At 40.0% G+C, this 23282-nt stretch overlaps 5 protein-coding genes across 5 annotated transcripts; 1 reads left to right on the top strand and 4 right to left on the bottom strand.

Moving 5' to 3' along the window:
- Positions 1-979: 979 nt before the first annotated feature.
- Positions 980-3889, top strand: Cbr-ceh-34 (the record flags this gene model as incomplete). Its single annotated transcript, XM_002647612.1, has 6 exons — positions 980-1011; positions 1333-1423; positions 2218-2403; positions 2597-2815; positions 2875-2933; positions 3706-3889. The coding sequence occupies 6 exons, from the start codon at positions 980-982 to the stop codon at positions 3887-3889; spliced, it is 771 nt and encodes a 256-aa protein (XP_002647658.1).
- Positions 3890-4819: 930 nt separating this feature from the next.
- CBG06766 lies at positions 4820-6031 on the bottom strand (the record flags this gene model as incomplete). Its single annotated transcript, XM_002647613.1, has 5 exons — positions 4820-4989; positions 5034-5180; positions 5231-5342; positions 5394-5473; positions 5980-6031. The coding sequence occupies 5 exons, from the start codon at positions 6029-6031 to the stop codon at positions 4820-4822; spliced, it is 561 nt and encodes a 186-aa protein (XP_002647659.1).
- Positions 6032-6320: 289 nt separating this feature from the next.
- CBG27378 lies at positions 6321-6754 on the bottom strand (the record flags this gene model as incomplete). Its single annotated transcript, XM_045237293.1, has 2 exons — positions 6321-6578; positions 6671-6754. 2 exons carry the CDS (start codon positions 6752-6754, stop codon positions 6321-6323), a joined length of 342 nt encoding a protein of 113 aa, XP_045098575.1.
- Positions 6755-10224: 3470 nt separating this feature from the next.
- CBG06768 lies at positions 10225-10436 on the bottom strand (the record flags this gene model as incomplete). Its single annotated transcript, XM_002647614.1, has 2 exons — positions 10225-10346; positions 10396-10436. Coding segments are annotated over 2 exons (163 nt in total), but the record flags the coding sequence as incomplete, so codon positions are not given.
- Positions 10437-12292: 1856 nt separating this feature from the next.
- Cbr-ncx-2 lies at positions 12293-17261 on the bottom strand (the record flags this gene model as incomplete). Its single annotated transcript, XM_045237294.1, has 13 exons — positions 12293-12382; positions 12444-13124; positions 13172-13293; positions 13485-13643; positions 13886-13981; positions 14167-14267; positions 14328-14408; positions 14839-15270; positions 15318-15430; positions 15734-15845; positions 15895-16439; positions 16491-16767; positions 17131-17261. 13 exons carry the CDS (start codon positions 17259-17261, stop codon positions 12293-12295), a joined length of 2940 nt encoding a protein of 979 aa, XP_045093306.1.
- Between the last annotated feature and the right edge of the window lie 6021 nt (positions 17262-23282).

A 23282-nucleotide genomic window follows, 5' to 3' on the forward strand; every position in this document is an offset into this window, starting at 1 on the left:
TCAAAAACACTAAACCAAGCTGGTAACGAAAAATGGTGAAACTGTTTAGATACCTAGATACACTTGGTTTTTAACAATATTTTTAAACTAACGGTCATTACGGTTTTTCAGAAGAGTCGACGAAAAATTTCATGCGACTGAACAAATGACAACATTTAGAACCTGAAATGGATCATGCTAGACAAAATTCTCTGTGGCACTTAACTATGGAAAATCAAAAAAAGTTAGATACTGTCACATTAAAACAAATGAAAATGTTTATCAGATGAGGAGACGAGAGAAAACAAGCTCTTAGCATTCCGGGAAGTCTAGAAGCCAGTCACCATCATCGTGAAATGCGGGAATAACAAGTGAATGAGGTATCTTGGGTTTTGAGAGGCCCTCTCGTTGAAGCTGGTGAAATAGATATCGGTACAGGTGTAAAATGATATTCCAACTGGCCGTCTACCTGCTAACACCACGCCTGAAGGTTGGTTCTCGTCTGTATTGGCAGGCTGGGTGAGACTTCAACCCGAAAAGAAAACCAGGAGCTCCTCCGATAGAAGAAACGAGCGAGAAGGAAAGGAAGGCAATGAGAAAATAATAGGCAAGTTTAGAATTTCAAACCTCGGATACTCTTACTTCCCCAGTGCGCTCCGGTGCAGCACCCCCGCTTCCAAGATCTCCCATTACCAGGCTCCTTATTTTTTGAGCAAATTTTGATCCTTAACTGTTTTTCCATGATAAGAACCTATAATGATCCCAAAGGTACAGTACCAACAATGGGAGGCCTTTTTATTCGATTCGCCAGAGGCAGAAAGAGGCGGAGCTCTGAGCATACACTGCCTGGGAGGAGAGCCGGAGAGGAGACGAGACAAGAGGGACGACGCTCACTCACAACACCACTCACCACCACCTCCTTCTGTCCGCTACCGGTCCGGAGGAGAGAATCGGCTATTCCAGAAGTGACGTCTTCTGATCTGATTGCTTCTTATTCAGCATGCAGTCATATAACCCGGCAAATAGCTTGACGTAAGTTGAGACTTCGTGTGTCTGGAGGCAGGAGACACAACTCGGGATCTCGGGTTACGATCTTCTTTGGTAATTGTATACGTGGCAACGCGACACCGATGGGGCGGCGGTTCGTCGTGGCGCCAGAGATAGTTTCACTTTAGGCGGATTCCTTTCCACACCCTGAGCTCATTTCTGAGCTCAATCTAGTTCAACCTGGTTTCTGTTTTCTGGCTCTCTTCTTTTCTTCAACAGACTAGATTTAGGGAAACCGTATTCACTTTTGATGGGATTTTTTAAATTCTCTGATTTTTGTACACCCATTTACCAAAATATTTCCAGAGCTACCACATCATATTCGGAGCAAGAAATCGTGTGCATTTGTGAGTCACTGTTCAACGAAGGACTCCAAACTGGAAGAACTGAGCAATTGGTAAGAATTTATTCCGTTCTACCAATGTGTTGTTTTTTTTCCTCCAATTCATTTTTCTCTTCCAAAACTTTGTCGGTTTTCATCATTTTCTCCCCCACTTTTTCCAACTTCTTCATCTCGGATTTTTCCCTCTTCGAACGCAGGTGTCATGTGTCACTTATCATCCGTTTTGACGAACATTTGACGTAGTCTCTCACTTTTCTGCCGCCTTTTCATCATCATCCACGAATTTCTTGCGGTTTTGAGTCAGAGTCAAGCCAGTAGCAAGAAATTGGTGACAGAAGGAAATAAGGTGGCGGAAAAGAGGAGTACGGTAGGCCTCATGGCGCTGCTGCTCGCGTGCTTTTCTTTTTTCTTTCTATAAAGCAAACAAAAGTCCATTATGGATGGGAAGCTTGATGATGGTGACGACGACGGTGAAAACCGAAGGGAGCAGATGTTGAAGATTTTGAGAGGGAAGAGGCTATAGGGCTCAAAGAGCAAGTAGTCAATATTCAAATATCATATTTTGCTCATAAGGTTAAAAGAAAGTGGCGGCAAAGTAACATCAGCCTTATGAAAGTTGGCCGAGAAAATTTCACAGCTTCCGATTGCATAAAACTTTCTGGAGAGTTTTTGATCCTGGAGTGTTAAAAAATGATAAAAAAATAGTCATCGGACATTTAGAAAAATCAAACTTCATTAACAGTTTCAAAAATAGAATTTCAGTTCAAGTCTCCCAGCCTTTCATTTCAATCTTCTCATTTACACCTCCAAACGTTTGTTTTTCACAATTTCACATAAGCAATTTACAGGCAACATTCATCTACAACCTTCCACAATGTTACCAGAGTATGGAATCTGCTTTGAAAGCCCAGGCACTCGTCTACTACTCCACCCAGAACTGGAAATCGCTTTACAGACTTCTGGAGTGTCATAAATTCTCCCCTCATAACCATACAGTTCTTCAGAACTTATGGCTCAATGCTCATTATAAAGAGGTAAGATCCGTTTCTCAGGTATTTACTGTGGATTAGGCCCTTGTGTGTATCCCGGGACCACTTGTTCAGTTCAATAAACAAACATTGGATAATATTATGTCATATTCCGCGAATCTGAGATAAATATTAGGTAACTGTGGGCTAAAGAGAGTCAATTCCGTGGCAGCAGTATTTATCAGTTGACTTTTTTCAGGCTGAGAAAACGAAGGAGAGGGAGTTAGGCGCGGTTTGCAAATATCGTATCCGTAAGAAGAATCCATTTCCAACTTCAATTTGGGACGGAGAGGAAACCAATTACTGTTTTAAATCGAAATCAAGAAATGTGCTTCGTGACGCCTACAAGAAAAATAACTATCCATCGGTGGATGAGAAGAAGAGGTTGGCCAATCAAACGGATCTTTCTGTTATTCAAGTAAGTTATTACTTCCTGATTATCTCATTAAGACTGATCCAAAAAGTCAACTTTTGCAGGTGTCCAATTGGTTCAAAAACAAGAGACAGCGTGAGCGAGCAGCTGGCCAGTTGGATAGGTGAGTATGGTCCGAGAGAGTTGAAAGGTCAACTTGTGTAGAGACGCGCACGCATGTGTGTATGTGCATTTGATTGCGCAATCGGACATATTACTTGGATAAACGGATAGATTGCGAATGGTTAAGGGACATCATGAAAGCCATAATCAGAGCGACAGATTATGATGTCATTAGAAGTTTGACGATTAGTGTAGAAGAATACGGTACCCAGTCCGTTTGGATTTCTAAATTATAATTCAAAAAAAAGTGCAAAGATGAAGCATCATCAGAAGTGGGGGCTCCCCACTGTTATTAGTGTTTGCCCAAACTTTGAAGTAATAGAGTCGTTGACACGATCGTCACTTCGGCTGCTACCCGAACAATACGCATTGTTCGTGTAGGTGCCGCCGCCGGGGAGGAAGATCCTTGTCAGAACATATACAAGAGCTTCTCAAACAATACGAAAGCAAGCGTTAGGAAGAAAGGTGTTGGGTAGGGAAGAAAGGTATGATTGGTAGATTCAGCATTTTTCCTAACTGACCAGCATTTTAAAATTCAATATTACCGTAACACCTATAAAAAAAGAGCCCATTACTTTCAATTTTGATCCAATTGTGAGTCAATTATACAAGAATTCGAACGAACGAGATTTCGGCCATATTGCGCATACCGTACTCTAATAGAGTGCCTACCAAACCATAAACTTTGATCCCATAGCTCACTTCTTGTAAAAGATATATTATATCAAAATGTTTCCGGGATTTACCATTTCAATCACCAAAGTAATTTCCAGAAGCTCTGCCCGATCCAACGACAGCGATGATGGCTCATCTGGATGCGAATCGAAACCAACGCCACTCGAACTTGATAGCCCTGTCCCACCATCCATCCCGAACACTTTCGACATCCCTCCTTACTATCCATCCCCCTATGGATTTGCACCCCAATGTGACTTTTCGTACATCCAAAATTTGTGATTCCCCTTGTAGTGTTAAAACCGTTTTGTTTCCATTTTGCAGACATTTTAATTTTTGACATACCCCATCCCCCTGCCATTTCAAGTATTATTTTCATTGATATTGACTTAATGTATTTTGAATAACTTTTATGCGTTTTTAAACTCATAAATTATGATTTTGACAACAGTATGCAAAATATTTCGACTGATGACATGTGGAATTCGTCGGACACATTTTGGAATCGAAGGTTTTTCCAATCAAAAGCCTAGTGGAACTTTTATAGGCATACTGGATTTTTTGCCCACCCCATGGACAGGTCACATTGAATTCAGTCCTCAACTCTTCTGAAAACAAAAACTAGATCTTCTACAAGACCAAAGGAGCTTACTCAAGTCTTTCGTGTCACAACAGGTACCTTCTCTTGTACAATATAACGTTTTCGAGCTTTTTCTGGTTTTCTGTTGGTTACAATCTTTGTTGCTGTGACAATGAATCGGGATTATTGGATTTCGTTGGAATGGGCAACCTTTATAGTTGTCTGGAAATCCAAATACTTGAATTTTCGGAAGTTTATGAATAGCTTACTTCTTAAACAAGTAGATGTACATGCGGCAATGTTATCAAAACTATTATCTTGTTTTCTAAATTCTAGAAAACTCATGCAAAATCCAGTCGTTCTGTCAAAATGAAACTTTAGTTTTGGTTTGATTCTGTCGTCTGAGCTGTTGGATTTCATAACAAGCGGTGCAGTACATTGTGGTGGTAGGTCTGCAATTTTAAATATTTTCAGTACAAGCTGTTAATATACTGACCTCCATGAATCAATAACCCAGGTAACAGATGGTAAATTTGGGGGATCGCGGGCATGTATGCAGAGGAAATCGAACAATGCTTCAACAAGAAACCATGATCATAAAACTTTTATTTCGTCGAACAAACGATGAAAAGCTACATACAACAGGAAGCGAAAAAATGACCATCGTAACAATTCGAACCTAGCGGACAAAAATTATGAGTACACTTTTTACCAATTAATTGAACCGTAATTCCATTTAATTTTTCTCGCACAATTGACTGACCTGGTGGGCAAGGAGGATTGTAATCAGAATCCACTTTGTCTAAAAACATGAATCCTTCGATTTTAGGAAAAACAAGCACTCACCTTTATACTCCTGCTCACAACACTGCCCATAACCATGTCCAATGTCACAATACTTGCCTTTACCACAATCACAATCATCATTACACGCCGTTCTTCCTTTAATAGTTTTATAAATCGTACTTGCTGCTGGACACTTGTGATGGTCTACTGAAACATGTACAAAAACTAATTTTAGGCTTCCAGAATAATAATCTTACATGGAAGACACCCCTCATAACATGCTTGCGATGTGGCGAAATTGTTCCAGTTATCACCACATCCGGTGAAGTTAAAGGCGAGGCAAGTTTCAGTTGAAACGTCCATATGGTACTGGAAATTGAAAATTTGTAATAAGGTAGTGTAATGAGCTAGTGTACTCACTCTAATCGACCACTGTTTGTCACATGGTGATTTTCCAAAATCCAATGGATCATGGCAGGCTCCAGCAATATGTTCCTTACCTGGAAATATGGTTTTGGGGGTTAAATTCAAAAAGCTAGACTCGAAAACTGAAAAATTGAGACTGCTGTACTGAACTCATAACACGTTAACCGTAAAACCTGTAAAAGAAGGGCCCCACACTGTAAAGCTTGAGCTAATGTTTCTTGAACTTTTTACGAGATATCGAAAATGTGATAACTGATAAAATGTTTGAGAGATTATGATGAACAATTTATTATGTGACAACTTTTGTATATCCTTGACAGGAACCGACATAAATTGGCTCAAACTTGACAGTATGACACACTGGCTCAAAGCTTAAAATTAGGGGCCCTTCTATTACAGGTTTTAAGATAATTATAACAAAAAAATCGATTTTGTAAGTATCCTCAAATTTTTAAATGAGTGTTTGAAACAATTCTATTCAAAATAATATATACGAACTTTTCCGAACTTGCAATTCTTTTCACTAACTTTTGGACCAATTTGGTACCATAGATCTTCTGACAACATAAACTCAGCTTACCTGACTCTGCACCAATTATCAAAACCAAAATGGTTACGGCTAAATAAGTCATCATTTGCGAGAAAAAGAGATACAAAAAACGGCAGTGTTGAGAAATGTTCTGCTAACTTCTACACCAACCTTGTTTACTTCATTCCTTTTCGGTGACACAAATACGATAATGGATGCGATAATGAGAATTAAGACCCTTGATCTGTTCGACCCGGCTACAGAGATTTGTTCTGGGAAAATTGAAAGTTATGACACAAAACGTTTTCCTTTTAATGCATATTAAGTGATTCTCAAGTTTCGTTCTTGAATTTTATTGCGGTTCATGTTGAGATATAATTTTTCATGAAGAGTTATTTTCCATAAACAATTGGAGGGCACTCTTCGAAACGGACACATCCAAATGGTCCTCTCACGAATCCGTTCGCACATTGACAGATATCGAGAATGCACTGCAAAGTACAGATTTCGATCACTGGGACCTCGCAACTCGGTTCACAGGCACTCCCGCAATGCAGGAAGACTTCGTTGGGCCCGCATTGACCCTCTAAAGGTGCACTAAGTATGGTAGAGACAAAGAAGGCAGCAGCACTGAGAAGAATGAAGAACTTCTGGAAAATATTCTGATGTTTTCGAATATTTGTATACTCAAAACGCCTTACCATGCTCAACAGAAAAAATGTTTGGTTTGAATTTAAGAAACCTGATTGATTTTATACTCTTCTGGGGAACAATTGATTGCTTGTCGGTGATGAGAATGAATGGTTCTATTGAATCTTTTCATCATTTGTTCTCATTATTATGGCTGAAAAAACGGTATGCTGGAATTCTGAAATCAAACAATCAAACGTCATAAACATTTTACCTGCCTGGTCTGACGATGTAGAAAAGGTTTTAATTTTTGAAAAATAGGAAATTCCAGAAAAATCTGAAAACGTGTATTTATGGATATTTGAAATTCATAAAATCCGGATATACAAAAGAGTACAGAAATTTCAAAATTTTTAATTTTTTTTTAAATTTAGAGATTCGGTAATTTGGAACTCAGACAATCTGAAAGTTAAAAATTTACAGAAATCTTTAACAATCTGAGGGTGTGTCTTGTTATGCATATTTTGTGATTCTTAAGTATCGTTTTTAAAATTTTATTGAGGTTTATCGTTAGAAGGAATTTTAATTAATGGACTTAGATCGAGTTATTTTCCATAAACGATTGGACACTCTTCGAAACGAATATATCCAAATGGTCCTCTCACGAATCCGTTCGACAGACATCGATAATGCAATGCAGTGTACATTTTTTTTAATGTTTTGTCCGGTGTCCGTTGTCCGTAGAAATTGCCTTTGTCCGTCCGTTTACCAGAAAAATTTCAAATTCAATTTTCAGAAAAAGGAGTAAAAATGATGGATGAGGTCCGTTTTTCTTTTCCCTCGCTATTTTCCATCGCTAAATTCTATTTTTTCAGCAACAACTCGTAGATTTTGGAAAATTTTGTGCGGTGTCCGTTGTCCGTAGTCCGTAGTCCGGACATTTTTGGCTATCCGTTTTCCGTGTCCGTTGTCCGTCAAAAAATGTTTTGTCAATTGTCCGATGTCCCTGTCCGTTGTCCGTAAAAAAACTTCTCTGTCCGTGCAATTCTGATCACAAACGGTTCGGCTTGGAATCCGGAGACGTTTTACGATGGACTGTCGGCTCTGCCCTTGTTTGAAATGGGGTTAAAAAAAGTTGATAAACAATACGAAAAAAACTATAGCTACGAGAAACGCACCAGATGTCTACGCCATGGCATCAAACTTTTTTGCGGGTAATTCACAGCCACCCTGTATGTAGAAGAAACTCGAGACAATTTCCCCGAACTATCGTCTAACGTAATACATTTAAAAATTTTCAATTTTCAAAAACTTTTCATTTTCCTTTTAATGTCATTCAACTGCAGATTCTTAGATCTCAATTTTTTAAACACTAAAAGAAATGAATAAAGCATCAGTCATCCAAAAATGTGTGTTGTGCTATCAAAGTAAAATAATATTGATAACCGGCAGAGAGCACGATAATCGGCAGAAACTACACAAATTTTTTCGTTTATCTCGTAACAAGAGAAAAAGACTTATATCATTTGCCCAATCGTTCTGCGTCTCTGTTCTTTTTTCAAACAAAATGTTTGAGATAAAAGGCGAATTAGAACTACGGCGAAAATTAGAAAATGATTCAGTTTTTGGTCTTAGCTTCAACCAGTGAAAATTCGCGGCTACACCGCGATTTCCACTGGCTTCCGTTTAAACTTGAAGAATTCGGACACTCTTTTTCTCTTTGGTTCTTTATTAATAGAACAAATGATTAGAAAAAACAATGTAAAAACTATCAACAAATGCAAAAAAGATGTTTTAGAAAAATGAGATCTACAATTCAATTTCTAGAAAATGATAATTGTGAAAAAAAATCAGTGGCTCAAAAATCGGTTATTAGTAAAACAATTCAATTAACAGAACAATTGAAAAATCTAAAAAAATCAGTATCGGTTGAACATTTTAAGCCGTAAATACAACTACATGATGTTTTTGTAAACGATGTTGTGCATAATTTTGTCCGGAGCCTAAATTCTAATTCCATCCATTGTTCTTGTTCTTGTTAGTGCAACATATAGTTGCCCATGAGCAAAAATCGGAGCTTCCAGGAGCTGTCCGATGCGATCGATTGTTTGGCCTTGTGCCTTGTTTACGGTCATAGCGAAGGCAGGTCTAACTGGGAACTGACGCCTTTGGAGCACGAATGGAATCCCCGAATCGAAAGATAGTTTGATTCTTGGGATCAGAACGTCTCCACCTTCGTTTGGTCCCGAAATAAAAGCGCATCTGAGTACCCGTTCTCCAATTTCTCGAACTACCAATCGGGTTCCATTGCACAGTCCGTTTCGAACATCAAGGTTTCGAAGCAACATGACCAATGCACCAACTTTCAGCTCCAATTTGTGGGGTGGTAATCCTGATGGAGTCATTTTATTCAAAAATTCTGTTGGGAAGTTGGCCGCATCAGAGTGACTATTCTGGTTGTCTCCGACCTAATCTACACTATAATACGTCGTCATCTCTCCTGGAATCATTTCCATCACTTTTTGGTTCATTTGAAGTGCTTGTTGATTGGTTGGAAAGAGAATAGCCACTTTGGAGATTTCAGAAACATCAGACCCGTTTCGAAGTAAAGATCATGAGGCAAAAGAGATGCAGCGATCCCAATCCACGCAATCGGAATGACTTTAAGATGCATACCTTGGAGGATGTTTATAAGAGTAAGGTATACATATGTTTTGCCACTTCCTCCTGGCCCATCCACGTAAATAAGGCCTCCTCCACTTTTCACCGAATCCAAAACTGCCTTCACAACTTCTTCTTGCTCTGCTACCAACGTTGATCTCATCCGATCTCCTTTTTTTGAACAGGTATCAAAATCAATGACATCTTCTGGAATGATCCTCTCGTATTCAAGACTCATCCATTCGTCTATATTCTCCCATTGCATTCATTCGATCAATAAGATCATTATAAGCGAGAGCTTCGGCTTTTTCTTTTGGGAAGTGTTTGTATACAAAGTCTTTTGAGAAGTCATCCACGAATCTGAAAAAAGTATTATTTACGAAATTCGAAATCCTTTTTTGATTTCTCACCTGTACCATAACTCTTCAGCATTGTGGATCTCCCCAAACATCAATAGAGTGACGAAGAATCCTCTCAGTTGTGGTGCAGAATGAAATGACGCTGCTTCTTCCAATGATTTTTCATAGAAAATGTCCTCGGTCAAGTATCCGGCAGCTTTAGCAGCATCCACAAATTTCTCATAGATGACACCTCCAACGGTTTGCAAATCTTAATAAGATTTGGCGTCAGTGACGTTTAGGAGCATGAGTCTCAATGCGAATCTTTCCTGATCTCTCGGAGACACGAAATGCGTTCTTCTGATCGATCGTGTAGCATTTTTTTTTCAGAGTCCATTTTCCTTTGGTGAATTGGAAATGTTCTGGCATCTCAACATAATAGATACCTCGACAGTCCACAACGTCTTCTACTACAGATACTTGTTGTATGGGACCACGCTTCTGTTATCCAGTTTAATGACTCCAAAATTATTGATTTTGAAAGAGACAGATCTTCCATCGTCCCGTCGGCTGTACATCGGAAATCCATCGTTTTCAACAGAAGTTCTCTCGCGAAACTCTTTTGGAAAATGTTTTGAGCAGGCATCACCAACCATACAGGATGAACCTGGGTTGTATATTCCGCATGGTCGGTGCATTTGCACACTGGAGATAATTTCAAAAAGTTCTGGATCTTCTTCTGGATCCGGAAGCTCAACACAAACTATGTGATCGATTTCAGAAGCCGTTCTGAAATTTTCCAAAATTAAATTTGTTATTTTCATGATTTCAAAGTTACCTAGGCTTCCACTCGTTTTTCAAAATCATCAGAAGATGCATGTGTGGTAAGCCTCGCTTTTGGAATTCAATGACATAAATCCAGGCTGCTACTTCCCAAAGATGTTCTTAATGAACAGGTCTTATTTTTAATTCTTCGATCTTCAATTTGAAGACTCGTGAAACCACATCCGGACGATCGACAACTTCTTGACCTGGGAGCAATACTTCTCTGATTTCTTTCCAGCTTGGTTTGCATGTGATCGTGAGAAACAAACCAGGCTTTCCAAATCTGGATACGACGGCCAAAGCATCTTGTAAAGTGAAACAAAATGCCTTGGGGATCCGGTAAAAGTATTTGGCAAAAAGATCCTTTTTCCGCATGGACCATCATCTTCTGCACTGATCTGATCCATCAGTCATTGTACTGATTCAATTCGTAGTTGGTCCTGATGTTTTCGGATGAAATTGAGACGATCCTGTTCGATTTTTGTCCATACATCTACGTAAAACTGTTGGAAAAGCTTTTTTGCGTGGTGAAGTGGAGAAAAGTTCGGACAAATGTGTAGATAGTAGGAGTAGAATTCCCGAGCACTCATCTTGGTCATTCCTCCATGCCCGTCCTGTCTTTGTTGATTGACGTGCCATTCATATTTTCCATCTACGAAGAGAAGAGGATAACACAATGGATCTGTCTCTTTATCGTTAGGGCTTGTCTTTTACCTGAAACTCAACCAATAAGGCTCAAACTTGGCAAACATATCAATTATGAATCAATGAATCAATAAAAAACATTTGCTGCACTAAGTGCACGCCAGCATCAAGAACCATGGCGCCAAAGTTGTGCACGGGTAATTAAAATCCACCCTGTATTTTTCGAAGCACCTCGCGGGGTGGGTTTCTATTAGAGGTGGGCTTCTATTAGAGGAAATAAGGTATCCCAATTTTCGTGAAAGACATCATAAAGTGATTTGATTAGAATTTTGTCAGTTGACCACATTTTGATATCTTTCCCAGGAACTGAGATATATTAGCTCAAAGTTGACGGTTTGGGTGGCACTAGAGTCCGGTATGCGCAGTATGCTCAAAACCCCCTTCATGTAAATTCTTGTGTAATTATATAAATCGTTTAAAATTTGAAATTATTCATCAATGAAACTGAAGACATAAAGAGGTGAGAGATTTCAAGAGCAGGGGGACAAAATAACTGAAAAAGGAGAGGGGAAAAAAACTAGAGGAAAGAGAAGGGGAAGAGTATTCTAGATGATATAACTCCAGATAAAAAATTGAAAAGTAGAAGAAAAAATCACAAAGTGAGAAGAAAAACAAGAAAAATAGGTGAAAGTGGAGGAAGAGAAGAAGGAAGCTTTTGAAGAGAAATGAAACAAGAAAAACAATTTAGGCACCTTTGTCGACCAGAAATGAAACAATGTTTTATTGAAGGGGTGAGAACGAATCGTCCGGGAGATTCCAACTAATTCCCTAATTTTGAAACTCCAGAGAAACGTTTTGGGTTGACAACTCGTAAAACTCATTATTGAATTTGAAAAAAAAATTACACCAAGAAAAAAATTATCGTATCCTAAAGAAGATTGAGAGAGAAAAAGGACATTCATCCATTTTTGGAAAAAGAGAGAGATGAAGAGAGATATAGAAGGAGGGGAAAAATAAGCGAAACAGTTCGGAAAGTGTTTTGCAACGGAAGTTTTTTTGATGAGAGTTGCACACAGTGTGCAATGAGCAAACTGAGAGAAACGCCCGGCAAATTGATAAATGCGGTGATATGATGAATTGAATTGGCTTTTTGAAGAGATTTCAGGTTGATTTTTGATGTTGGTAACTGACGACGACGTGGGTCAGATTCCTTCTTCTTCGCGATCGAAAAAATTGAAGGAGCTCTGACTGACGAAGTGCCGGTTTTAGAAGCCTGGGATGATACAGTAGGCCTCGAGAGCGGAGAGGAGAAGATACATTAACCAGAGTGAGCAGAAGAACATTGAGGTCATCCACTGAAAATGGAAAACAAATAGAATTTGGTCTACAGAATATTTTCAATATATAGTGACTCACCCTCAAAGCAGTTGGTCCTCCCAACTCTCCTCCAACCTTCTTGCTTCTTCTCAACACCAAAACTGCAATACACAACAGAGCTTCAACGCAGAAGATCAATACGGAGAATCCGAGATTTCCTGGGTCAACCAAGAACTTGGTTCCCTTGTTCCAGTGGTAGATGGCTGCCATTGACCAGGCGATTCCGATACCCAAGAATACGTTGACAGCGTTGGATCCGGTGACATTTCCGACGGCGTTATCGGCGTACTTGTCTTGGACGGCAGACACCTTTGAGGCGAATGTATCTGGGACAGAGGTTCCGAGAGCGACAAAAGAGATGGCGGTGACGGCATCCTTAAGCCCAACCCAGCATCCGAATTGAGAGGCAAGATCTCCAACGACAGCGGTGAGCACTCCGATCATGAAGATGGCAACGACGAATGTGGCCCATCCTCCGATGTAGTCAGTTGGTGGGATGGTGGCAAAGGTGAGCTTCCATGGAACGGTAAGAACGTGCATAAAGTAGTCCATGCATCCTGGCTCCTCTGGCTCCTTCTCCTCTCCATCATCTCCTTCCTCATCATCATCATCATCGTCTCCAGCGGAGACAACGAGAGCCTCCATGAATTGTTCTCTCCATGAGTGAGTTCCGAGCATGATGCGAGTGTTGGCATTCTTGATCATGCGGTCGACGATTCCCTGAATTATAGCATAGATGAAACGTATCAGAAGTAATAGAGGAGTACCTGGAATTCCTTGGATTCTCTAATAGTGATTTGGCACTTGGTGAATTCTCCGAGTCTTGGTTTTCCCATCTCAGCGATTTCAAGTTGTGATGGAGTCAAGGCAGTTGTGACCTCATCATCTCCTGAATAGAAATTATTAGACGAGATTACAGAAGTGCTGATAAAAAAGTAACAGGAAAAGAAAACCAAGCCAGTGGCTCTCAATAAACTCAACAGTAACAGATTGATAGGCGTGTGTTAGCGTGTGGAACAGAATTACAGATATTGATGCATGCGAAAAGAAACACATAAGCAATTCCAATGGATCACAAACCGTTACCGCCTTTCATTCCAGCGATCCATGAACCAAGACGATTTCTGAATCGACTTGTGAGGTGAGGTGAGTTGGATTGTGACGAGCGGCGTGGATCCGAACATGGTTGCAGCAAGTCGACACTGGCGGCTCTCGTCGACTTGTCGGTAGGAGCAAGTGCTGTGAATAAGTATGAAAGGGTGATAAGGGGGGAAGACAGTCAGGGTGTAGGTGGAAGAGGATATGGAGGAATTGAAATTAAAATTGTCTACAGACTATCTGAAGCTGGGTACCCAGAAAGATATTGAGGATTGACATGTTAATTACAGAAGCGTTTGGTACCACGACCTCGGGGGTAAATGGCTCTGAATTGTGGATTCAATCAGTGCTCATTTGCCCAATAAATATACAACATCACCTACCGGTTTCGGTGTTCGAGTCCTTGGATTCTGAAGCAACTGAAGATCCACGTTTGCGTTCCATACGACGTTGGAAGCGCTCTTGGATGCGTGACAAGTCTAGAGAGAAAGAGTCAATCACAAACACAACATTGATAAGACGATGAGGTGATAATAGATAATGAAGTGGGTGATTATTATTATGTTTTGTTGTTGTTGTTTTTATAGTGAATTAACCCATATCTAGGTCGTGTGCATGTAGAAGCGTTTGTATTGTTTTGGATTAGACTTTCGATTGAACTTACCATTCATCTTCTTGGCCCAGATTGGTGGGGAGAGCTCGATGTAGAAGTAGTCGGAGCGTTCGTATTGTTCGGTGTCGATGATTCCGATGTCGATCGTGGCTCTGAGAAGGTTTTAGGGTAATTAGGCTATTCCTATATGGATTGTTTCTAAGAAGTCATACTCGGTTTGGTTATCCTCGAAAACGATCTCTCCTTCCTTCATCTCAAAGTGCTTGTCGGCTTGAGCAGTTCCTTCGATGGTTCTGGAAATAGATCAGGTTTTTATTCACTGTAGCTTCTTAGGTTCCCATTCCCTTAAACCTCAGATCTCCGACTTATAAGATCCGAAATATCCTGTTTCTTGTAAATACCTTGCTCGACATTTTTCTTCTGTCCCCCCGCATCTCTTGTATTCAACTTCAGGTCATAGTTCAATTAGTCTGTACTCACTGTCGTTTTTGCCTTCTTTTCTACCGTTTCTTTCCCTAACCCCAATCATTAATCAAATAAACTATTTCTACTGCTCTCTCAAATCTCTCGCAAAATTTCTCAAGCATCGTGTAAACACCGTCCTCAAATGACGCACTTACTCTCTTCGCGGAAAGAAGAAGCTCTCCCATCTAAATTAACCCATACCCCAAACAGTTTCCCGCGCCACCGAAATTAATCATCGAAAGAGACAGCAATACATACCTGAATGGAATGACGACCTTTCCACGTGCACCAGAGTGTCTCTTCATCTGGAGTGACAAGTGTCCGCAGTTCTCAACAACTTGGAAGTGATCATGGTCGAATCCGAAGACTCCGGCGTGATCGTCATCGAGAATCATGATGGTGGCTGTGTTTGGCATCTCGAGTTGGGCAACTGGAAGTCCTCCGATTCTGGTTGGATCGATGATAATTCCGTCCTTGGTGCGGACACGAAGGTTGGTGAGGCGAAGGTAGAAGTGCTCGTCCTCTTCGAAAACGTCGTCATCCACAACTTCGATTGTGACCTTTTGATGTTTGTCTTCTGGGTAGAAAGTCAAAGTTCCCTTGACTGGAATGTAGTCACTTCCGGCATTGGCAGTTCCATCCTCGGTGAAATAGTCAACCATAACAGTGAGACCGTCTGGTCCTCCATCTCTGAAAAGTTGAAAAGTTGAACACCAATAAATGGGTTAGGAACCAACCTTCCAACAACAACGTCGAAAGATCCGACACTCTCAAGAACAGTGTAGTGAGCTGGATCCAAGAAGATCTTGCAAGTGTTGTCACGCAACTGCTTCTCTTGTGCCTGTACCAACTGAAATTAGCCGAGGTGTTCAGAGAGTTAGGGTTAGTCCTTGCGATGCACCACACCATTATATGGATATTCTTTTAGAAGACATAGAAGTTTTTTTTAATTATTTACCATTCCTGTAGACCTGCATCTTAATTATCATTCAGTACTGACAAGATAGATATCAGAGTAGAAGTAAGCTACCATTTCTTTTTTCTAATTTGCCTTGTGAAGAATCATGCTAAATGTAGAAGTGAGAAGATGAATTGTGTATTAACTTTTAGTCGAAGTAGAGAATAACATTACCAGTAGATGCGTCAAACTTACAGCATCAAGAGCCTTGTTGTGCTCTTTGTCGATTCTCTTCTTTACAATATCTCCTCCTCCGATGAGTCTGCGAGTAGCCTGGACACGGTAGAAAGCCCGAGACTTTGGTCCTCTGAATAATGATAATTTTAAGAACAGTCTCTTGAGAATACGAAAAATACCTGCTGATCATTTCGTACTCGGCTTGCTTTTGGAGTTCGGTTGGGGTAATGTGTGGATTCTGTTTTCTGATCTCTCTCATCAACTCGATAAATTCTTGTCTATGCTCTTCGAAAGCCTTGAGTGCTGGATCGGCTCCTTGTGGGGATCCGTTCTCCAACATCTTCATCTCCTCAGCCTCTGTGGCGATCATCTGTCCATGAGAACCTCTGCGGTATCTGTGTGGCAAGAATCTGTTCTGGATGATCTTAATGTCGGCCATGTAGGCAGTTCCGACGGTCAATGGGAAGAAGACAAAGGTGAGAAGTCCCTCCCAGATCTCAATCTCTCCTGGGGAGAAGAAGGCAAGGATCAGGTAGAGCCAGACGTAGGCGAAGATGGACCAGGTGGCGGTAACGCAGAATACATCCAAATGCTTCTGACGTCGGATTTCTCCTTTTGGAATAACGACAACGCAGATGGCGATAATCATGAATAGATTGAAAGCGGCTGAACCGACGATGGTGTTTGGTCCAAGGTCTCCAGCTTCGAATCCTCTAGCGATAACCTGGAATGCATAGAAGAAGTGAGCTATATGTATCAAATCTCAAAATCTCACCTCAATAATAGAAAGCAAAATTTCTGGGGCAGATGAACCGAGGGCCATAAGTGTCAAGTTGGAAACGGTATCGTTCCAAATGCGCACTTGTACTTCCATCGGGTCGAGTCCCGGTCGTTTCACTACAATCGTTCGTTCCATTGATGTGATCACTTCGATGGAGCTCATGAATCTGTCGGCGACGATTGAGATACCCAAGAACATGTAGGCGATGACGAAGAAGTACAGTACTCCACGAAGTACTCGGTCGCCTGTCGTCAGATCCAAGAATGGCCTCCTACAAATGATAACGATTTATTTCTTGATTCAACTTTTTTCTTGATTTCAGTATTCGAATCTTCTCACACATGTTCTTGATTTTTCGCGTTCGAAAGAGTCTCGAGACCGGAGAAAAACCGATCAGTCTCACTTGATTTATATTCTCATTTCCAGATGTTTCTCATACGATTCTTCTTCACTTTCATTTACACATCATTCTTCTGGGTGCTCAATGAGTCTATGAAGTGAGGGAATGATGTTGTTAGATTTGAGAGTTCAGAATTGTTTTTGGGATCAAGATTTTGGGATATTTTAGAAACGATCCATAAGGATCTCAGTTTTTTTTTAAAGAAAATTTTCAATATTTCTAAAAAAACCTTACCAAATTGGTACAACAAGTCCATCGATGCAGTTTCTAGTGGCGTCGGCGGCGGAACAGTTGGATCCAGCATCTGCAAGTCCGGCGAGGGCCACCAGAGCGGCTACTGCTAGCCAACACCCTAGGCGAGTCATTAAACTGAAAATGATGACGATTAGAGTGAGAAAATCGCGAAATGTCAGATAATAGAGTAAAAGAAAAACGAAAACCAAAAACCCATGAAAAAGTGAAAAGCAGGTGTTATTGGATAGAGGTGACGAGAGAGGTGGTAGTGTCGGGGTCATTATAAATGAGCAAAGAAGAGCTAGAAACTGAGATAGGGAACAGAAAAACATTGCATGACATATTTCATTCGAAAAATATATGTTCCAGATTTGAAAAAAAAATCAAAAGTGTTAGTTTAAAGCCTATCAAAACTCCAATCAAGACCAATTGGCCTAATTGTAACAACTGCCAATGAAACAAGATGAATGAGCTAGAAAGAGATGAAGAAGAGAGAAATTCGGAAGTATTTCCTCTCTGAAGAATTGGAGAAAAAAAGAGCAAAGATTCGAAAAAAAGATTATATGCGCTTTTCCTATCCCTCTGGTGCCGAAGCATTGGATAAAACGTTGATAAAAACAGCACCGGCGCGGGGAAATGACGAGTAAAATTTTGTGGAAAAAACGTGGTGGAAACACAGAAGATATATGAAGAATAAGAAGGGAACACAAAGAGGAAAAATGCTTGAAAGAAGAACATGATGACTGGTGTAATGATGAAGAAAAAAAGAAAGAAGTTAGCACAGGGAAGAAAAGAAAGAGGATCTTCCTATCGGGTAGGGGTTCAACTCGACTTTTGCTCCACCACGTACTCTACCTTATCTTCTTCTTCCTTCTTCTTTTTGCTGCTGCACTATGGATGAGGATGTATTGGGGCGGAACCCCCGGGGATATATGGAGAGAGAAGAAGACATTTAGAGAAGCGCCGAACGGTCTGAAGGAGGTACACACTACGCGCCCCCGGTGGGGGCACCACTTGAACTTCCTTCCTCCTAACTTTTATCTTTGGCTTGGCCTTATCTCTCAACGACTCGAAAAAGTAAAATAGGAAGAAGAATAGGACAGTTTGTTCTAACTTTACATAATTTGAAGAATAACAGGACAAAACTTCTGGTTTCATGCATTTCAAAAACTCCGCCCATTGGTTTCATTCGCTGCTAGATTTTCGATAGATTTTATCGCTAATTGAACCCACATTTTTTTTCTTTCGGCTCTAGATTTTTTGCTGCTCATGGGAAAATCGAAACTTTTTGATCTTTCAAAGGTTTTTTGCGAAAGAGTTTTCTATACAATTTGAGCATCATGAATTGAAAAGAGGGATTGAGAAAAAGTCATGAGAACGTTCAGAAATACGTCGAAATTTTTAATCCTATCTGGGATTATTGCAATGGGGGAGAGAGAGGAAATCGAAAAGGCAATAGTGAGAGTCTAGGAAACCAGCCAAAAATTTGAAATTGAAAACAAAATCCGAACACACGCGATGTGACTTTCAGAAGTTCCGAACACCTATAGGAAAAGAATGAACGATTTTTCAAAATTCCAATTTTGATCTGAAAATGAGAAAAAAAAATCTAAAAATCAGATTTTAAGACACAGACTCCAGTGGGATATGAGTAACCAATCGGACTTTATAATAAGTGTGATAGCGTAAAGTTCTAATCTTCATGAGCTTATCAAAAATACTAGCTGATTATCGAGTCTAGACCTTTAGAGCATCTATCAGTTTGTTAGAATATTAAAAAGCCAGAAAAAAAGGTTACAAGTTGCTCTCCGTCAAATCGGAACGATGGGAGATGCTGGAGACAAACAAAAAAGTTTTCCTTTTCTATTTCTAACTCTCTATTTCTGCTCGCCTCTAAATATATATCATTATTAATCTGGCGACACGCGATCTGTCTCTATTTCTCCTACTCTTTTTCTCTCCCCTAAAAACTTTTTCACCGCTGCTACTGACCCACCTGCCCCTGGCTTCTGCTGCTCCACTGAGCTTTTACGCACTACTGATAAGATGATTCAAATGTAATGGAGCAAAAGAATAATGAGAAGAAGAAGCCGTAGGGTGAGAATGTTAAGATCTACTTTTTTCTTCTTGCTATTCAAAAAAATAACGACAAAATAGCATTCATAGAGGGAAAAGACGGGAAAAACAGGAAGGAGCAACAGGAAAATGAATATGGCATTGGGATTTTCGGCCCTATTCTTTCCTCTCGTTTTATTTTTCTCTATTTTTCTTTCCAGTTTTCAGATGCAGAGTTCATTCTCACAACTATTGAATGTCGCTGTTTTGTGAAATTGGGGGTTTTAGCAGATTTATTGGCGAATGAGATCAAAATAGGGTGATGTACATGTACGAACTAGATTCTCTACAACTTTCAAAAGACACCAAGGTTTGGTAATCGGTTTATGGAGAGGGAATAGAATACAGGTGACGTGAGGATGCATAGAAAATGCGCTATACAGACAGACAGAAAGAGAGATGTTGGGATTACGGTTTGGATTATTGTGATTATGATGTAGGTGGCGAAGAGATGTGAAAACAAGAGAGAACTCTGGAAATTGGACACAGCCAATGTGATACTTGAGTAGTCTTTTACTATGTACCCAGTGATGTAAAAAAATTTTGCCGTACACTCTATTTAAGAAAAGTTTACAAATGTGATTAAAGCAAAGAGACGGGGTCGTATTTTTCATCAAAACACACTCGGGTGGTTCGTTTTTCAATGGGAAATGACAATGAAATGATGTACACCTAAATTGCGAGAATTGGCGCTGCCGGGGGAGGAGGCTCGAAGAGCAAGAGATTAGGTAAATAAGACAGAATGAGCACTTTGGGAACGTGGGAAGAAGTTTTGGTTTAGGAGCGAAGAATTTGCATTTCCTAGGTCGAATTCAGGGAATCGAAAAATTGGAGAGTAATTAAACAGGATCAGAACTCAAATATGGATTTTTCTAGTTGAGGTTTCATTTTCTAGTTAGTTGTTTTCCCAAATATGAAGGTGGTCTTGAAATGGTTCCCAGGAAAGTCATAGGAAAACTAAACTTTTTTAAAGGAGGCCAGACACCAAAAAAAAGTTTTCCTGATATGTTGCATAGAGAATTCCCATGAGGATTTGAACTCATGACAGGCAGCTTAGGGGTACAGCGCCGCTACCGGCTGAGCTACGGGGGCGCGAAGGCGCCTGACGACCGATGGTCTACATAAGCGCGGCGCGATTTCGTCCCCCGAACTGTCCCCCGAAATTTTTGCTGTCTCGCCTCCTTTAAATGACATTCCATTCATTTTCAAAGTTCTTTTTTTTTCAAAAAAAAACAGGGAACTCAACCAGCAACTTCTACAGTATTCCCAAATCTTGCAATTAAATACCGTAAAAAAACTGTAATGAGCCCCCCAACTTTATCTTGGAGCCCATTAATCTCGGTTCTTGTGAAAGCAACCAAAATTTTGGCAACTGATGAAATATTGATAATTTTATGATAAACAACTTATCAGTTAAAATCATTTTTATATTTTTTGAAAAACCCGAGATATATTGCCTCGAAGTTGACGGTTTGGGTGGCCGTTTTACGGTGGATATGAAACTCTCAAAAAGCCAAGAAACGTGAAGAAGCTGTTAAAAAATGAAAAAAAATTGTTTTTTTCTAGAAGAATATTGAGCTTGAAAAGATCTTTTTGTTTTAGAAAAGAAACCTGAAATATAAAAACAAGAACGGCCATACTAAAAAAAATCTTCTAATCCGAAACACTTGATCTACTTGGAACATCTGCCCCTGATATTCAGTTTGACCTCACTGACCTCACAGTCTGAGTGCAGTGTACTTTTTCACTTGACAATCCCCCTAGATCCATTACAAAGCTGCTTTTTTTCTTTCTCTTAGACAATACCACTTTACTCTTTTACTACTTCTTTAGCCTCTAACCTTCCTACCCCCGATTTCTTCTATTGTGCAAGGCAAGTGATTGGTTATACTTCTCCTTTAGCTCCTTGTTTGATTAGAGGACGAATGGGATGTGCACTAGGGGCTAGCCACTTGAAAGATAACGGTTGCGGCGCCTGTTTGGTAAGGAAGAAGTAGTAAGGCGAAATTTCGAGGGATAAAGATAACATGGAAAAGGTTTCGGTTCAAAACAAGGACCAGGTCCATGGTATATTGCGTGTTGGGTGTGGAGAAAAGCCAAAAAGATAATGATGGTGTTGAGCTCTATGGCACCGGCAATTATGACACGAGGACTAGGGGATAGGAAAAAAGGAAGGAAGCGCACGCGATTGAAGCGATTATATATCTGCAAGGAAAATGGGATTTTCCACCAATTTTTTATTCTTCAAAGAGCTCCAAAATAAGTCAATCAAAATGGACCGGCAAAGGTTTTCTGTGTGGTCCGGGGGACACCGAAACCGCAGCTTTCTTGTCACACCATCCATAATATTTTGCCGCCGTTTCGGCACCCGTCGACACTCTTTTCTGCAGACACATACACTGGGATCGAGTTACACGACATATCCTTTGTTTTTTGTAGATGATGGCCACAGAGAAAATAGAAAAATAAAGGAGAAAAGATAGATAGATCGAGAGAGGAGATGACGGATAGTGTGATGAGATAGAGGAAATGAGATAGGGCTCCCTGGCGTCCAGATTTCACACGAAAAATGTTCAGTTTTAAAACATTCCCAAAGTTTAGATTTTCAGAGTTGGTAAAGGTCAAAACTTGGGATTCTGGGAATACAGTAACCGTTTTATTTTAATTTTTCCGAAAACCTAAAAAAAGAAGGCGTCAATTTTAATTTTATTCTCAATTATGTCAGTTCAGACGAGAACGGAAAACAAAGAAATTTAGAAAATTATCAGTTGACAACTTCGTATACCGTAAAACCTGTAAAACAAGGGCACTCACACTGTCAAGTTTAAGCTCGATTATCTCAGCTCTTATGCAAGATATCAAAAGCATGTCAACTAACAAAACACATTTGATATTATGATAATCATTTTATCAGTCGACAACTTTTTGTTATCTTTGACAAGAATCAAGATAATTGAGCGTCAAGTTGAAGGCTTTATATTACTGGCAGGAACCGAGAAAAAATTGACTCAACAATAAAAGTTAGGGCGGTCTTTTATTAAAGGATTTATGGTATTAATAATCGATATGAAAATGGTAGCAATCCACGGATATGATGCCGGTAGGTTGAAGGAAATACAGTAATCAAAGGGGGTCACCTAGTAGGCCGCAAACAAAATGGTACAAACTGAGTGCTCTCATGGAACGAATGAACATCGAGCTCTCTCTTTCAATGGTTTGAATTTCTAAATACCGAAATCCTACAAAACTCTTTCACCCTATTCCCTCCCTTACAGCGAAAAAAAATACTGGGTGGAGTCTATTTTTTCTCTCTACAACAAAATGGCAGAGGAGCATCCGATTCTTCCAATATTGGTTGGTGCTTTTGACACTCGAAACAAGTACTTGTGAGATGTGTGTGTTGCCAATGCCAAGAGACGACGAAATCTGCTGAGATTTCGAGATTGCGAGGGCGAGAAGAGCCGATCAAACAATCGGACCGAGTGAGGAAAAAACGACAAAAAAGAAAGAGAAAGAGTTAAGCTCTGCACAGAGAGAATAACGAGTACTGTACCTATTTCCCTTGCGTCACACTTGATCAAGGGGTTCATCGATACAGATTCATTGATAAAAATTTGCACGAACGGTTTTTTCTGACCGATGGTGAGAAAAATGAAAAGATCAAGTTGGGGGCAGGCAATTATCAGTACATTTGATAACTTTCAGTTTTAGAGATATATAAGGTACGGCTTTAAGTTACTGTAAAACCTTTAATAGAAGTGAACTTTTAACTTTTAATGAAATTTAACAGTGCGAGAGCCCTTCTATTACAGGTTTACGGTAGCCCTGACTTTTTTTTTGGCTCATCGAAACCTTCTGAACCATCTTACCCAAACTTCCGAGCTCAGCTGTAGTTTTGTGTTTAATAGTGAACGAGTACACACAACATATATTCCAGGAAAAGTGGGTCCAAACACAACCGATAGAGAGTATAAAAAAGGAAAGGAAACAGGAAAGAACGGAAAATCATAAAAAATGCATGGAGGAAGAAGAAGAAG

The sequence above is a fragment of the Caenorhabditis briggsae genome (assembly GCF_000004555.2).
Source record: "Caenorhabditis briggsae complete genome, chrV, whole genome shotgun sequence".
Lineage (NCBI taxonomy): Eukaryota > Metazoa > Nematoda > Chromadorea > Rhabditida > Rhabditidae > Caenorhabditis > Caenorhabditis briggsae.